The sequence below is a fragment of the Schistocerca nitens genome, chromosome 8, assembly GCF_023898315.1.
Source record: "Schistocerca nitens isolate TAMUIC-IGC-003100 chromosome 8, iqSchNite1.1, whole genome shotgun sequence".
Lineage (NCBI taxonomy): Eukaryota > Metazoa > Arthropoda > Insecta > Orthoptera > Acrididae > Schistocerca > Schistocerca nitens.
Genome location: NC_064621.1, coordinates 364,773,415 through 364,790,752, shown reverse-complemented (window position 1 = coordinate 364,790,752; position 17,338 = coordinate 364,773,415). Strand labels below are relative to the sequence as shown.

At 37.0% G+C, this 17,338-nt stretch overlaps 1 protein-coding gene across 1 annotated transcript in view; it reads right to left on the bottom strand.

Moving 5' to 3' along the window:
- Positions 1 to 17,338, bottom strand: part of LOC126199171 (RING finger protein 121) — a 108,859-nt gene that overhangs the window by 51,419 nt on the left and 40,102 nt on the right. Inside the window, exon 5 of the mRNA XM_049935930.1 lies at positions 9,202 to 9,430. Within this exon, the coding sequence (XP_049791887.1) occupies positions 9,202 to 9,430 (229 nt within the window). The remainder of the gene's footprint in view (positions 1 to 9,201; positions 9,431 to 17,338) is intronic.

Genomic DNA, 17,338 nt, shown 5'->3' with positions numbered 1-17,338 from the left:
GCCTATTTCTATGTCGCATTGCGGGAATCTGTATGACAGTCACATGATTGTATTATCCTCTTGCTCGAACGATTTTTTAAAGGTGAAATTTAAAACTTCATCTTTCCTTTTGGTGTCTTCTATTCTCACCCTAGACTGGTCGATGAGTGACTGGACAGAAGGTTTCAGCTTTCTTACTGATTTTACCCATGACCAGAATTTTCTCAGATTCTCTGCAAGATCTCTTGCTAAGGTATGATGGTGGAAGCTGGTGTATGCTTCGTGTATTGATCTTCTGAAGGACACATGAGTTTTGACAACTTTTGTCTGTCAATATTTGTGCTTTCTTAAAAAAATAGCATTTTCTGACTATTAAACCACACACGATTCTTTCTATCCTTACTGTACTTACTTGGAACACACGTCTCCAGAGTGTGATTTACAATTAGTTTAAACTTTGTCTGTAATTCCTCTATGGTCGTCACATTGAAGCTAAGCCCATCCATTGTCTAAATAAGATGCTAAAAACTACTTACTTGCTTTTTCTTTTTTTTAGCATAAATACTCTCCTGTCTTCCTGATGGATTTATTAACTTTGGTAACCATAGTCACTATGATGACATCGTGATCAGTAATCAGTGTCTCTATACTAACACTGTTAATAACGTCAGGCCTGTTTGTAGCTACTAGGCCTAAAAATTTTCTGCTGTGTGTCGTTTGTCTAACTAGTTGTTCAAGGCAGTTTTTGGAAAGTGTGTTCAAAAGTACTTCATAAGACTGTCCGTACCACCTGCAGTGAATCCACAGAAGGCCCAGTCTATACTCGTTCGATTAAAGTCGCCTCCAACTAATACGGCACGATCTGGGTATGTCTGTGCATCTGAGTGTTGACTTCCCTTGAATGATTCTACATCTGTTACAGTGGAATCAGGTGGTCGGTACAACCATCCGATAATTAACTTGAGTCCACCTAGTTCTGCTATTTGTGTCCAGATTTCACAGAGAGACTCAATTTCGACCTCGATAGACACAATATTTTTGTTGACAGCAATAAACACTCCCCCAACTATGACACTTAATATGCCTTTCTGTCATATGTTCCATGTCTCACTAAATATTCTGGAGTTTTCTACTTCGTTTCAGCCAGCTCCCGGTTCTGAGAATAATTCTGAGCGCACAACTTTCCTGGAAAGCAGTTTGTTCAAGAGTTTTCTTACAAATACTTTGAAAATTTACAGTTACAATGGTAAGATAGTTGCTGAAACAGTAAGAAACATTCATAATTAAACCAATAATGATTTTTATATTTTTTATCAGTGCAATGCTCATTTATTCTAGTTACTGAGATAGCATCAGTAGAAAGAAATTACATATATATATCTCTGTACCATTTCATATCAGAATGCTTAATTTATGTACCGACGTGAAAATACTGAAACCACTTTTCATGCATGGCAGAGAGTACTTAGCATTGTATCACACGTTAAAAAGTTTCTTCACATATGGAGTGTAGTAAGAACGACTGCTTAAAGCCCTTTGTGTGTACAGTATCTGACCTAAAATTGTCTCCCTTTGCAGTGTGGCATCAGTTGCCTGAGACTGCAGTCATCTGAGTGTGAGTTGTGTTTACGTTTACGTGTGTGTGTGTGTGTGTGTGGTCTATTTTTGACGAAAGCCTTACTGGCCAAAAGCTTTATTTGTGACAGTCTTTTTGTTGTGCATATCTGCGACTCTGCGTCTTCGCAGTGGCAACTGGCAACTTTCCTTTTCATAATATTGCTAAATTCTTCCTGTGGGAGTGATACATGGGGGGAGGGGGTTATTCCTAGACTAGTTCTTGAATTTTGGGAGAAGGCTTTTACAGGAAAATTGGCAGCTTTCTTCAAGCAATGGTCTATTCAGGTTTTTCAGCATTTCCGTAACACTTCCCCCCCCCCCCCCCCAAGTCTAACAATTATTCATGCTGCTCTTTTTTGAACATGTTCAATATGTCTGGCAATTTTAAAAGCTGGGACATCCAAATGTTTTGTAAGCAATTTCCTTTGTAGATTGACCGTATTTTCCCTGTATATAGCTGACCCATATCAGCAAACTGTCATCCCACCTCATGCTATATTTGTACATTTATTTAGCACACCTGCACTTGTAATTTGATTTAAGGCACTACTGCCACAGTTGGTCACAGTCACCAGTATGGACAAGAAACAATCGGAATGAATTGTAACACATGTAACTCAACAGTATTTGTATCATAAAATAAATTGGATTATACAGAAAGTGGTAACAGCTCTACTAATGTTTATTGTAATGTGGTTTCAATATTGAGAAGAATCAGATGAAAGTATTTTTGTAGAGGCACATTGTATTCGCTAAAGAATGGAAAGTGTTATTAGCTGACAGTGTTACGTACATGCGAACATGAATTATTATCAAGGTATTTGTGACTGTATCACATAGAAACTTCAGTAAGAGTGCTAAAGTGATCTGTGCTCCTTGTGTGTAAGTGTGTTCACCAACAATACAACATCAACATTTATAAACTTCGTTGCAGTAGTATGTCATAAAAGTATTTAGAACTTACTCGTACAATAATCAACAATCAAGAAGTAGTTCTGGCTACACACGTATGATCAACAGTTATCAACCATAAAGAGCAATTAGTTATTTTCATTGCAGGACCTACCTTGCTGGCTAAGTAGCCAACACTTTGAGTTACAATCTGTTGCAGTGTTGACAGTGAATTGTTGCAGCCTACATACTGTCAAAAGGTGGGTGACTGATATAAACTAGGTGTTGCTCTGGTTGCACATCAGTAAATATATAAATGCAGCATTTTAATGCACCACGTACAGGTACAGGTATAAGAAATGCTGTCATACAATAATAGAAACAATACATTATGAGAGGCACTTACACCCTGATTTACCTACAGCTGATCTTGTGTGATCATTCCATTTCATGTCCCTACAAATAGTTACATGCAGATATTTGTATGAGTTGGCCAATCTCAATTATGCCTCAATGACGTTTTGGTCATGGGGTACTATGTTTGTTTCATTTTGTGAAGAACAAAATTTTTACATTTCTGATCATTTGGCAAGTTGTTAGTCTTTGTTCTACTATGAAATCTTATCATCATGTCACTTTATATTGATGCAGCTTTGATAGTATTAGGTCAGTGCGTAAGGGTGTACTGTTATTGTTCTGCTTGTTGGTATTCTGGTTGCTAGGGGTTTACTTATCAACTGTCATTTTTTATTTGTTGTTTACTGTTATTTGAGTATAGATATTGTCATACAAAAATAGTGAGTGGCGCTATGAGTGCTAGAAAAGGAAGGTCAATAGAGGGATGACATTGCCAGAGGCAGCAGGAAACATTTGCGCCCTGTATGGGAATAATGCCTTTGGACAGAGCACGGCAGGAAAATGGCTTTCTCATTTTAAGGGTGATTGTTTTGACATTAGTGACTCTCCATGTTCAGAAAGACCTTCGGGGTTTGATGAAGATAGTTTATACGCATTAATTCACAATGATTCAAGTCAGTGTACTCGAGAAGAGAAAAATGTGTTGAACTGTGATCATTTCACCATTGTGTAAGATTTGCATGCAATGGGGAAGGTTCAAAAATCAGATGTATGGGTACCACATGCTCTAGGACAAAATCACAATTATCAGCAAATGATCATATGCCCATCTCTGCTTGCTCATCATCAACAGGCTTGTGAACAACATCGGCTATTCGTACCTTGTTTTGTTACTGGTGAAGGGAAATGGTGCTAACGTAACAAAAATAAATGAGTGGTTGAGTCCAAACAAAGCAGCAACTCCCTGTACTAAGACCTGTGAACATCCACCAAAGATAATGTTATGCATCTAGTGGTATAGTGAAGGTGTGGCGTACTGTGAACTGCTTCCCCAAGGTGTATCCATCACTGCTGACATTTATTGTCACCGACTAAGACTTCTTGCAGACACAATCCAAGAACACTGACCAGGAAGACTGCATTAGGTGATGCTACTGAACAATAACACCTGCCCACATTCCGCTAGACTCACAAAGGGCACTATACAGGAGCTGGGTTGGGATATCATTCCACATTCACCTGATCTTGTGCCCTCAGATTTTCATCCATTCCGCTCTCTTTCAAACATCCTTCAAGGAATTTCCTTTCCTGGCGAAAATGCTCTCTGAACATGGCTTGATGAGTTCCTCACCTCAAAACCCCATGATTTCTACATTTTCTGAATCAAATAGCTATCCCAGCATTGACAGACTGTTGTAAATCATGAGGGATAATACTTTATTGATGACTGAAGTCTCTGTTATGTGTGTCTGTTGTGTTTATTAAACTTGTGGAAAAATGCTAAGAACTTGGCCACCAACCTAATACTTCATTAGAGATAACTGGATCACCAGTAGAAGGTTTGAGGTTACTATTAATATCGTCTGCAGGTCATTAATATATAACATGCACATCAAGAGTCCCAACACACTTCCCTGGAACATGCCTAAAGCTACCTCTACTTCTGTTGACTCCTTGTCATTCCAAGGAAAGCTCAATCCAGTTAGAAATTTTGTTTGATACTCCTTGTTATCATGCTGAGTGAAATGCTTTCTGAAAGTTGAAAAATTCAGCATCAACCTGTGTGCCTTGCTCCATGGCTTTCAGGTTGTCACATGAGAAAAGTGAGAGTCGGGCACTGCACGACTGATGTTTTCAGATTCCATGTTGGTTGACATGGACAACGACAATCTGTTTGAGATACCACATTATATTTGAGTTCATATGTTCTAGGATTCTACAACCGATGGACATCAATGAACTGGGCAGTAGTTTTGTGGATCACTTCTGCTGCCCATCTTGTAGACAGGTGTGACCTGTGCTTCCTTCCAACACCTGGACACAATTTTTGGTTTGAGCAATCTACAGCATATTATGGTTAAAATGACAGCTAACTTGGCAGCAAATTCCTTCCTAAGAAAAGAGTGAGTTTATCTTAAAATATCTTAAGTGCTATTCTGTACTGGTTCTGTTGCTACAATTTCTTAGCATTAAAAAAGTCCTAATTACTTTTTTAATTTTTATTTTATGATTTCATGCTGTTATGTTACTATTTCATGCTTTTGGAATAATAACAGAAAATTATTTTGAGAAAAGAAGATATATCACCTTAGTCTCACTAGATTTAGGAAAGCCCTTTGACAGCATCCGAAGAGACAAATTATGGGAATGTCTGGTACAATTGCATGTACCAGACTATCTAATTTCCATAGTAAAATTGTTGTACAACCTATCCCTTAGCTGCTTCCAGATAGCAGAATGTTATTCTGTCAGCTTTATGAGTAAAGAAGAGCAACAAGCCAGTGCATTGCCACTGGTCCTATTTGTTGTTGGATAAAGTAATGAAGAGACTGAAAGATAAAGCTTATAAGGAAATCAATACTTTATCTTTTCATATTGGAACAGAAATTAAACATGGGGACCCACAAATTGACAAAATCTGCTCTAAAAATCAGCCATACTGAGATAGTTGCAATACCAATTGGCAGACAAGGATTATATGTGACTATTGATCTGGATGGAGAAAAGCTAGAAAATACTGACCACTTTCAGAACCTTTGTAGTATCTTAACTTGAGACACAAAGTCTTTCGTGGAAATCACCAATAAAATTCATACAGGAGCTAACTTTTACCACTAAGTTCAGGACAACCAAATTCCCTTCCGAGTCAAGCGAACCAATTGTCAGTCTGTTATTGCAACCAATTACTATATATGTCTTGAAACCTTCACTTTAACAGAAGAGGACAATCATAGACTCTAGGTTGCAGAAATTAAGTTCTGGAGGTCAATGCCCCTCCCCTCCTATAAAAATAAAATCAGAAATGAAAAGATCTGCAAACAAACACATATGCCATGTGAAGGCATAGGAATATCAAGGTTGAAATAGTTCTGACATGTAAAGAGGTTGAAACACAAGGATAGTGAGAAAATGGCCAGAAAAGGATCCTGATGGCATGAGACTAAAGAGGCCAGAGATGAAAATGGTGGATCACTCTAGAGAAACAGGAGACCAGGAGATGGTGGGTCACTCACCTGAAACAGGGTCTGGAAGAATGATGAGTGGAATGGCATCAAGTTGACAGAAGATTTGTACTTGGATAGACAAAGATGGAAATCCAAATACATTGCTACCATACCTGGGCAACTGGAGATGGTCAAAAAGACTATGACAATATTTCATATGTATGGTTTATACAAAATAATGGACGTATCATTCATAAAATACGTTCAAATGAAGGAAGGGTATGTATGTACGTACGTAATAGTTGCTAAAACTGACACCATGAGGGCAAAAATGATAATGTAACATAAGAGAAAAAAAAATCAAATTTCAAGTTTCCAGAAACAATCATGTAGTAGAGAAGCAATCCAGAAATAAAATGGCATCAAGTAGTCCTCTGGGCTTCATAGAGGAGCTGAGTCACTTCCCCTCACCAATTTAAATTACTTCTCTGTATCTTGTTTCTAGCAAACATTTACCAATTGTCTGCCTAACAAATGATGCAATGACTTCTGTTAAATATGTAAGTAACTATTCTGAAATATTTCTATTTATTCATCATCTTTCTTTTACTATCCCAAACAGAATGGAGGAAGGACTGTGTCTGCTGGGTAGTTCTTGTCCAATGGATGCTGTTGGGGTTAAACTCCTGGGATATAGCAATGAACAGCAACACTATGAGAATAGTTACTGATAAAGCCATAGTGAAATAATTAACAGAAAGAAACAGCCTCCTATCTGCAGACTGCAACTTGCTGCGTGGACTCAATTATTCATTTTATAGTAACAGCACTGCTTCCTTTTTAATAGTGACTCCAAAAAGTGATCTAATGAAAACTATTATATTGAGAATCAATTTTAAATATACTGTCTACATTTTTGCCTACATTTTAAAATCCAGACTATATACTACTGACAGCTCATACAAAGCAGTTAGATGAGTCTACTTTCAAAACGACTGAAATTGTTTTAACTACAGTAGAATGTCATTTATCCCAACTAACTGGGTGACGTGTGGTTTCTTCAGATAATGGAACTGTATACTTTTATTTACCAATAAAAACTACATACTCGTATATTTATAACAATATGAATCTCTCTTATTATTACAAAGGCATGTACAGTAGGAATTTATTTAGTACAGCCTAGTAAACAAAAATCATGTAATACATATGCATTTTCATGTTCAGTACCTATGTATAAAACTAACCGAAAAAAATCATTAGTTTTGGTCTGTCTAAGCACACCTACCCACTCATGAGCAGCATGTCAAGCAAGCACCTTTTTTTCAGGACAAATATCTGGTACTGGTCACTTTCATCTTGGGATTCAAACCAACACAGGGCAGTATCTAAACACGTAAATGCTTCAGAAGCAGCCAATATACTTTCATCATCATTTTCGGGACCACTACTTGATGAGATGCTGGCAGCATCATATTTATTAGTGCCGAAATTTAGAATTTTGCTTTCCTGGATGATTTGGTACAGCTATCCTGGATGAATCTGTACACCGGACCTTAATCATTGGCACTCATCCAGTCTTCAACATGAAAGAAAGAACAATACATTTATGTTTAGGTATTTTATATCGCAAGTTTACTTTATGTGGCAATTTAGTTCTTTTAGCACCCTGAGCATTTTGGACGTATCAAACTGTTTGTCATTTTCAATTAGACTTTGAGAACTTTTCATCATACCAAAAATTTTATTTCAACCTTCTTCAAATTATGTTCCTTTATACTATCCATTGCTGCTCCGATCATGTAGGATGTACCTTTCCAATCAATACTTTTATGTTTTCTTAACACTCTCTTCTCTCTCCTCTTCTCTTTCTAACAATAACTCATGTAATAATTCTTTGCTGCAATACCATTTGAAAATCTCAACAATACCATGATCCATGGGCTGTAATAAGGAGGTTACATTAGGTGGAAGAAATGTCACTTTCATGAACTCGTAGTTTTCGTTTCAGATATTACATTCTGGATGAGTTTGTGTGTTGTCAAAGAGCAGTAACATTTTTTCTATTTTGCCGTTCTTTAACTGATGAGCTTTTACAGAGGGTATAAAAACTAAACTATTCTGTGAAAATCATACTATCTATACAGATGCTCTTTTGTGAGGTATAAACGACAGGCATCACAACATAGTAAATGTCTGAAACAACATGGTGTCTTACTTTTATCAATGATGAGCCTAGACAATCAGTGGCTACCAGTATCCTCAGTAAAAGCTAAAGCAGTAATATGACCCTTGCTTATTTTAGGACAAGGTGCTGCTAATTCACACTGTAAAGCAAGGGTTTTTCTTGACAAAGCTTTACAACTGAGCCCAGTTTCATCAGCATTGTAAACATTTCTCAGAGCAAACTCCTCTTTCCTCAATACGTCCCTTAGTTTTATCTTGAGAGGGGAAAAAAAAATGCTCCTGAGGAATCAGTACTCAATTTATCTCTTTGTATTTGAAGCTCGCGAATGCCACATCTTAACTTACAGCTTTTTAACCAGCCTGTGCTTGCTTTAAAATCTAATGGCCCTCCATGAATTTCATTAAACCAAACTGCCTTTTCACATAGAATGATACCAGAGATAGGTACACCTTGCAATCTTTATTGTGTAAACAGCTTGTAAACAGCACCATTTAGATCCGCGTTTGTGATGAACTTCATAGTTTTATGACTTGTCACTCTATCAGTAGTATGAAGCTTAGATATAAAATTGGTGATGCTTGGCTCTTGTCTTTTTATACCTGTAATTGTTGACTCACCAAACTTGACCTCATTAGATTACACTGTTACATATTAGTCTTCCTCTGACCTTTTATTAATCTAGTATTAATCTCTCACAGAAAGAACAATATATTTATGTTTAGGTATTTTATATCATAAGTTTACTCTACATGGCAAAGCTGACACAAGTGATCGTAACGGAGTGCAAAAGGTTGCTATTACTGGTTTTAGACCATGGTGCGAGACGGTGGGCAGGTGGGTGCAAGATGGTGGCAGTGGAGAGGGATAGAGTGGCACACGCAAGTGGGAATTGAGCAACAGTTCCGTTAAGGTATCATTCAGCTGAGCCAAGTCTGGATAATCGACATTCTACTGTACGTGGAAGCATGTATGTGTACTAAAACAATGAGCATTATAGTCGCTTACCCCAATATGTGATGCCATTTTGTCAGCACATATTTCAGCAATATCTCTTCCCAAGACTCCATAATAGAGGCCATAAAAGACAAAAATTAATCCTACATCCATCCACACATGAGGTTTAACTTCAAAAACCATATTCAGGCCAAAGAAAGTTGCCATCATAATGGCATATCCTATTATTCCGAGAGCATAGCTAAGTTTGTATAGAAAGTAAAACCATTTGTACACCAACCTGTAAAGGACCAAAACAGTAATTTTTAGGAACACACTCAAAATACAGAATACAAAACATAATTTCTCAATACAGTGCTGCAGGGACTTCAGCTAAAGCGACTGATGTACTGAAATCTGATGCTTTAGATGATTGGTACCAAACTCAAAACATTCAAACACATTCAGATCAGGAGTTCATGTGAAAATTTCAAGCAATTTTCTATACACACAGATAAGCTCTATTACTGTCCAATACATACACCCAGATAAGAAATGTAAGCGTTGTTTGTCTGTGCATGCCGTTATAGCTCCGCAACCCTCGCAGTTTCATGGTGTTATAAGGTATGGTAGCCCTCCATCCCCCTTCTATAAAGAAGGTTTCAGTTTTGAACTGTGGGGGTTGGGCTTGAAGATATGGATGTCACAAGAGAGAATTGCACCAATATACATCTTATGAGAAGTCGATGAAGCAGCTGAGAATCGAGTACTAAAGTGGCTATGACTATGTTCCTGAATATTCTATAATATTCCAGAAAGAATGTTCAACAATCTTCCAGAATGTTGGATAATGTTGTAGGGTGTTCCAGAATGTTTTCCAGAAGGTTCAATGTTCTAGAATTTTCCACAATATTCTAGAATATTCTCGAATGGTCCATTATAATGTTGTCGTGGGGATACGTTCAGCTCACAAGGGTACATATAAGCAAACTGCAAGACACATGCTTCAGAATACTTTTGGAAATCAGAGTGGATCAAGGAAAAGTGAAACTTTTTAAAGAACTTAAACTGCTGAAGGCAGTGAACAGTGTATTAAGCAGAATTTTAGTGTGTTAAATAATAGTAATATTTAGCAGGAAGCTGAGACACAAAAGGGGGCAAGATCTTGCTAGTGGTGAACTGTAAAGAAGAAACATAAAAAGATCACAGAAATGAAACAGAAGCAGAATGAGAAGCACATTTAACTTCAAAACAGAGGAGAATGAATATACCGAGAAAAAATCAACAGATGGACAATGAGACCAAATTAGAGAAGATGAACAAGCGAGACATTCAACAAGCTGACAGAAACAGCTGACGAAACAAGATTACAAAATGAACTAAGCGGAGTTACAATGAGAAGTTCATGAAAGAAAACAATAGAAAGTGCCTGAACAAAACAAAAATGTAGAAGAAGTGCAAAGCAAAAGAACAGAGATTACAGTTGGGCATGTAAAGAATTCCATTATAATACCACTAAAGAGCACAACAAACACAAACATGTTGTCATTGACAAAATGAATTAAATGCATCACTTCTGCAAAGACAAAACTTCAGCAAAGTTCTTGAGTGATCTGGAATGCTCTCTTAAAAAAGAAGACAATAAAGACCAAGAGAAGCGGGACTTGTTCAGCTACTAACTAATAAAGGAGCAGCATAATTTTGTTGGCAGATTTTCACTATTTTAACAATGATATTTTACACAATAAATAATAATAAAATGGTATTATTGTCTTTTGACTATAAAAAGTCAGTCTGTTGCAACAAATATTAAAAACTATACTGAATAATAAAACTGTTACACTACCATGCTTATTTTGACATCAACATAAATTATTACCTTAGAAGACAATAGCAACAACAACAACAACAACAACATTCAGTTACTGCGGTAAGTAATATTTTCACAAGTCCAATCACTTTCCTGTCAGTTTCACTTAGAAATGGGAGCACAGTTCAAGTTTCAAAATATTACTAGTTTGAAACACACCCCTCCCTCCATCATTATGAGACTTCTTAGCATTACTCTTATTTACATTTTCTGTGCATCCCTGTAAAATACTGAAAACATTCTATGTCTCTCTTCCTCTGCTTGTATTGTTAGTTCCTACTTTAAATTTCTTGCTGTTTTTTTCCTTCTTCAGTTATTGTTTTCTTGCTTCTCAGACAAAATGTCATATGAATTTTGTTCCTGGATGCAGTTTTTTCTTCACTAATGTCCCTTCTTTTTTTCATATTCTATAAACTGCCTTGGATATTAAGTATTTATCCAGACATTGGTGTAAGAAGAAACGTAACCAGCAATTAATGGAAATCTGTGATAATAAACATGGAACTAGGGCAAAGCCATAGAAACTGTAGTATCTATGTATGTCTTCTTCAGAACACTACAAAAGGTTGCAAAATGTGGCTCTACTAAAACTGGAGGAAGAGCCCTTGATTAAATCTTAGTGAGGAATAAGGGAACCAACCAGGGTAGGCGACAAATGTCCAATCCAGACATTCACATGATACCCATGAATTTTATGAAGAGCTAATATGTATGGGCTGCTCAGAAGCCCTCAACATAGACAGCGTGCTGCTAAATGACAATATCAACCAGATACTCAGGCTCTGCCAGCACATGATCTGCATGTGAATGATTTTCACAGAGTCCTAAATCACACCACTATTACTGGATGTAATAAGTTTGAGTTCTTTTAATAGTCTCCTTGTATTCCATATTTTTGGTTTCATTCCTTTCTTCACAAGTGAGGCTTTCACTGTATCTCAACCTGTCACTTCACACATTTTGCCACTGGATTTTGGCTTCCCAGTTCAATGACCACTAATGTCAAAATAATTCTTTGTACTCTCCACAGTAGCTGTAATTCAGAACAAATGTTGTGGTATCCTGTTCCCTGCAACATCACAGATTTACTGTTAGAGTTTTACTGCTTTTCAAGTTGTCCTGACCATGCCAGTAAATATATTCACTCACAGCCAGGCTGACAGCTTGTGTCTTCCGCACTGTGCTGACACTTATGGTAGTTTCCACAATCAGAAAGGAAGACTCTTCCACCTTCTCTGGCCTTGATGATTATCATCTTTCTTAGCCAGTAAAAGCATTGTTCTTCTTTCTCTGTATCCCTACACAGGGAAACTTACATGTGGAGCTATATTAATTCTGAATAGGTTTATGATGTGTCACTCCTCCCCGCCACCCTTTCTGCAACTGAATTTCGGATTCACTATGACAGAGTTTCAAAGAAAGCTTATAATAAAAACAAATAATAAAAACAAATGCACAAACTTTGTCGGTTTCAACTATAAACAGATTTCTCCCCTGACAACATAACAATTGCGAGGGTTAGAACTTAAATAGTGGCAACCGATACAAAAGAGTTACATGTTTGCACTTGTTACTGTCCTTCAAAGATGCCACCAGAGTTGTGTTGAACCCATTGTCAGCGATGTGAAAGGCATAGTATACCGTTAGAAGAGCCTGTACTGTTGATGGTGCGAATGGAGTGGTCTACTGCCTGTCGAATCTCTGGAACAGTTTCGAAGCGAATGCCACGAAGTGGTTCCTTCATCAATGGAATCAAATCCAAGTCACAAGGACTTAAGTCCAGGGAATATGGTGGATGGTACAGTACTTCCCAGTCCCATCGAGCGCACAGAGCAGCCACAGCTTGTGCTGTATGCGCCCACATATTGTCGTGCAAAATGGTGGATTGGTTGCGCAGAAAGTGTCGCCGCTTCTTTTGCAAAACTGGTCACAGGTGATGCTCCTAAAACGAACAGTAATACTGTGCACTGACTGTCTGCCGTGGAGGAGCGTAATGCGTTAGGATAACACCATCACAGTTGTACACGGGAATCACCATAACAACTTTTTCACCATATCGGGGCTCTGACCCATTTTCGACTTTTGCAGCGGATGATTGGATTGGTGTTTCAGTTTTGGCTTGTAAGATGTGGCTCATGTCTCGTCCAGTGTTACGATATGGCATAAGAAAGCCTCTCCTTCATGCTCATAGTGCTCCAAGTGCGTCTGAGCAGCGCCGTAATGCATCTATTTCTGCATTTCTGTCAAGTCATGCGGAACCCATCGTGATGCAATTTTTTGCATGCTCACGCGTTCCTTCAGGATGTGAAGTAGTCGTATGCGCTAATCTGGTTTCGTGGGTGAGCTCACAAATCGTATGGCGTCGATCACTGTCCACTAATGTGGCGACAGCACGCACTACTTCTTCAGAGGCACTAGAATGACCTGCCTGATGCATGTCTGCCACAATTTTTGACCTTCGTTGAAGGCTTTTACCCAAGGTGCCAATGTTCTGTACGGCAATCCTGATTCCCTGTATGCCTCTTGAAAAAACTTGATGACACTGTTGTACTGTACAACCTCTGGCACATTCAATCTTGATCCAACTCCGTTGTTCCTGTTTCGAAAACATAGTGACATCGTTACGTTAGACCGCTCGCTCACAAGCGACTGTGTTTCCCTTGCTTGTGTGCACGTTGGTGACGTGGGACAGGGAGTCCATTTGCTCATAGGTAAGGTAGGTACGTTAACAATGTGTGCTATCAGCAACAATAGTAGATCCCATTGCATAGTGTCTCCACAGCATTGCTGCCACTACGTAAGTTACAACCTACATATATTCACTTGTGCACTAAACATGGGAGTTATCTTAATGTAACAAATGAATTACAGAAGAGCTTTACACATCAGATGTGGAGGGTGGGAAATAAATAAAAAACAGATTTTCGCAAAATGGTGAAAATTAGTTTACTCTCATACAAAATAGAGAGGAATGACAAGAATTCAACAGTTCCCTAGCCAAATTAAATTTATTACAACAAAGTTCAATTTCCTCCTGTCTAATGGCAGGATTCTCTTGATCTAGGTGATAACTGCTCCTCCTCTGCCCGCTCCTCATATCTAGGGAAATTTAGAAAAAGTTGTCTTTCCATAATTTTTGTCAGTGTTTATAAGAGGAAAGACCTTACCTTTAGTTATTAATTCGAACGAAAAATGTTTTATATAATGTACAGTTTTCTAGTCACTATATTTTTTATATTATGTAAAATCTGTTTTTTTTTTATTTTGTTTTAACACACTTCATTGCTTTACTGAAATTTTCTGACACTAGCACCGACTTATCATAGGAGTTTTTTTTTTTCCCTTATTAAGAGTGTTTCTACAGTAGATGGACTTTTAAAGCTTGCTTCCTGCACACTGTAATCTCCAGTCTTTTCTATTATTTTTTAAAGTTGTCATCAAGAAAGCAAAGGATAGAGAGATCAGAGGAAAATTGAAATGCAATTCAAAGAGTGTCACAAAACTTTGCGAACAGTTTCCAGCTTCATCAAAGTCAATGTACATACCTCAAACTATTTCTTTATTTTCAAACATTTCAATGATTCTGGTATCTGTCATAAATCAATCATATTGATATCCGTCTATAATCATTATTACTAACAGGCATTACAAACTACCAAACCAATATTCTCGTACTTAATAAATAAAAGAACAGCCAAAGTATTATTTTCATATGTAATTTATAAGAAATTATTACCTAGAGTCCATTGACAACACCAGAATAGTCTCAGCGTGAAAGAAAAATCTGGTAACGTGTCATGCTAGATATTTGAATGTAACGCTTGTATGTGCTGTGGAAAAGAGCGACAGGTAAAACCAAAACATTAAAATGTGATACCATACAAATATTACCACAACAGTGAGACACTGTAAAAAACATAAAATGAAGCTACACGGCTATAATTGATAAAATGTTATAAATATGTACATAGTGCACAGACAAAAAATATATACTGAAATAAAATTATTTTGAGGGTGTGTGTGTAAATAATATTAGTTGTAATAGTACACATAAAAAAGTAAATGTTTATGGTAATATTTATAATGTGCACTTTCATTGTTTTAGTTTTCCCCTATATTGTAACAGAAAATGGACACACTATACACACATCCTATTATGCTAAAGAAAATCAAAAACTGTTAAATATTCCTGAAAATAAATCCAGTCATTAAAAAGTAAAACTCATTTCTGTTGCATGTGGTTGATGAAATATCAAATTACATTGAATAGATAGGCAACATTCAAAAAATGCTGTTCTCTCTTACAGCAAACATCCAGCATATGATATTTTTTTCCATAAAGTATGAAAAGCTAAGCATGGTCTGACAGTTAATAATAATAATATCTTAAACTTTATGGAAAACTGAAAATTATGATGCTCGAAGAGATGAGAAGCAAATTTACATTAAAGTGGTTCTGACGAAAGACATGAACTGGATGCAGGATTCATTGTATACAGCCTGCTTAAACAATTAATGATTTGGTTTAGTTACAAAAGTCCAAAACTCTTGATACCAAGGATTAACAAGGGATTTTTAATTAAAGTATAATTAATGCTCATATTCCACCAAAGCAGCAGAGGAGAAAGAAAAAGATCTTTTCTATGAACTTCTCCAAAGAATGTACAACGGTTGTTGAAGTCATATCTAATAATGGAAAATGCAGGATGGAAAACTGGCAATATTGGGTTGTATGAATAAAGACGAGAATATTCTCCAGAGTTGATACTCAGAGCAAAAGAACATTCTCAAAGAAAGTTCTCAGTTTCGTATGAATAAAAACTAGGAAGCATAATCTCTGACCCTGGAGTCCTTTCTCTCTACCTCCTCTCCTTACTGAGTAAGTTCTCATCAAAGAGATTAAAATCAAACATCTTTGGTTCTCAGTTTGTTTCGTGTGCATGTGTTTTGTGTTAGCGAAAGTTTTCTCAAGTTATTTCTGTGCCGAAATGGAAGACTCAGAATTAGCCTTTGTCAACATTATTAAAGATTACCCCGCAATCATCAGTAAATCACAAACTCCGGCCGCAAGAAGAGAGAAAGCGGATTGTATTAAAGAAATACAACACCGTTATATGGTTAATTTCGGGAAAGAAATAATGGATGGGCAGATAATGAAGAAACTGCACAACATGAAATCCCGTATCAAGGCGAAAACGGATGTGAATAAGACGGGAAACATTAAGATTTCCCTGAAAGATTGGGAGCAGATATTTTTAAAGTTTTTGGACGGAGATGACTGCAATCCAACTATCCACAGAGTTTCTGGTAAGTCCCACACTTTCTGATTTTTTAATTACGCGCTTAATGCTTTGAAATTGTGATTCAGACAAATACGTATTTTTAACATGTGAAAATGAAACAATGTTTGGTAAATTTCGTCTACTATATCACCACTTTTCAGTAAAAATATCACAGTGTACTATGCATGAAATTGGACGAACCTCTCCCACATTTCTGCGTAAACTTGTTTGGTATATTTACTAACTAGAAACTGAATCCTGACACACTACTATTACTTTTTTTTTTTAATTTTCATTAGGAGCTTGTGCAGTAGCTGGTGGTTCCACCTCTGTCATCACTTCACCAAGGAATTCGGAGGTAGCTGACACAGATTGCATGTATGAACAAGAGTCAATTTTGCAGCTACCACTAATTGTTCCAGCCGACCATATGGCTCTCGTGGGCCCCGAAGTCGTCATACCTTCACAATCGCCTGCTTCGGGGCGTGAGAGTGTGCATAAACGTCGGAGATTAAGCATGGAAACAGATGAGATACGTAATTTGTCTACTCCAGAGCTGCAAAGGCTGGTGCTATTGTATCAATAGCAGCAGAAATTGATGCGCGAAGAAGATAAACAATAAAACAAATTGTGTAGTGTCTTATTTACATAACGAATTTTATTAATAAAAACATCTTTTTAAAGTGAATGTTCATTTTCATTCCTCATTTACCAAATTCCATATCCTCTTACAAAAATTATTCAGTACAAATGTCTTTTCAATGAAACAATAAGAGTAATATAATCCAATCTGAAATGTTAAAAAAGTGTATGCACTTATATTGTTGTGTCTGGCCAGTATCTTCACCACATCATTGAAACAATTTCTGGTAAAGTAAAGCAAAAAGAGTAACTTTTTTTACTGTAGCATCTGGCAAATACCTTCACCACTAATTTTTGGTACAGTAAAGCAAAAAGAGTAAGTTGTTTCTATTTTAAATGCTGCAGGTAAGACAGTTGTGCTCTTATTTACTGTAGCACCTGGCAAATACGAGGGCGGTTCAGAAAGTAACCTACG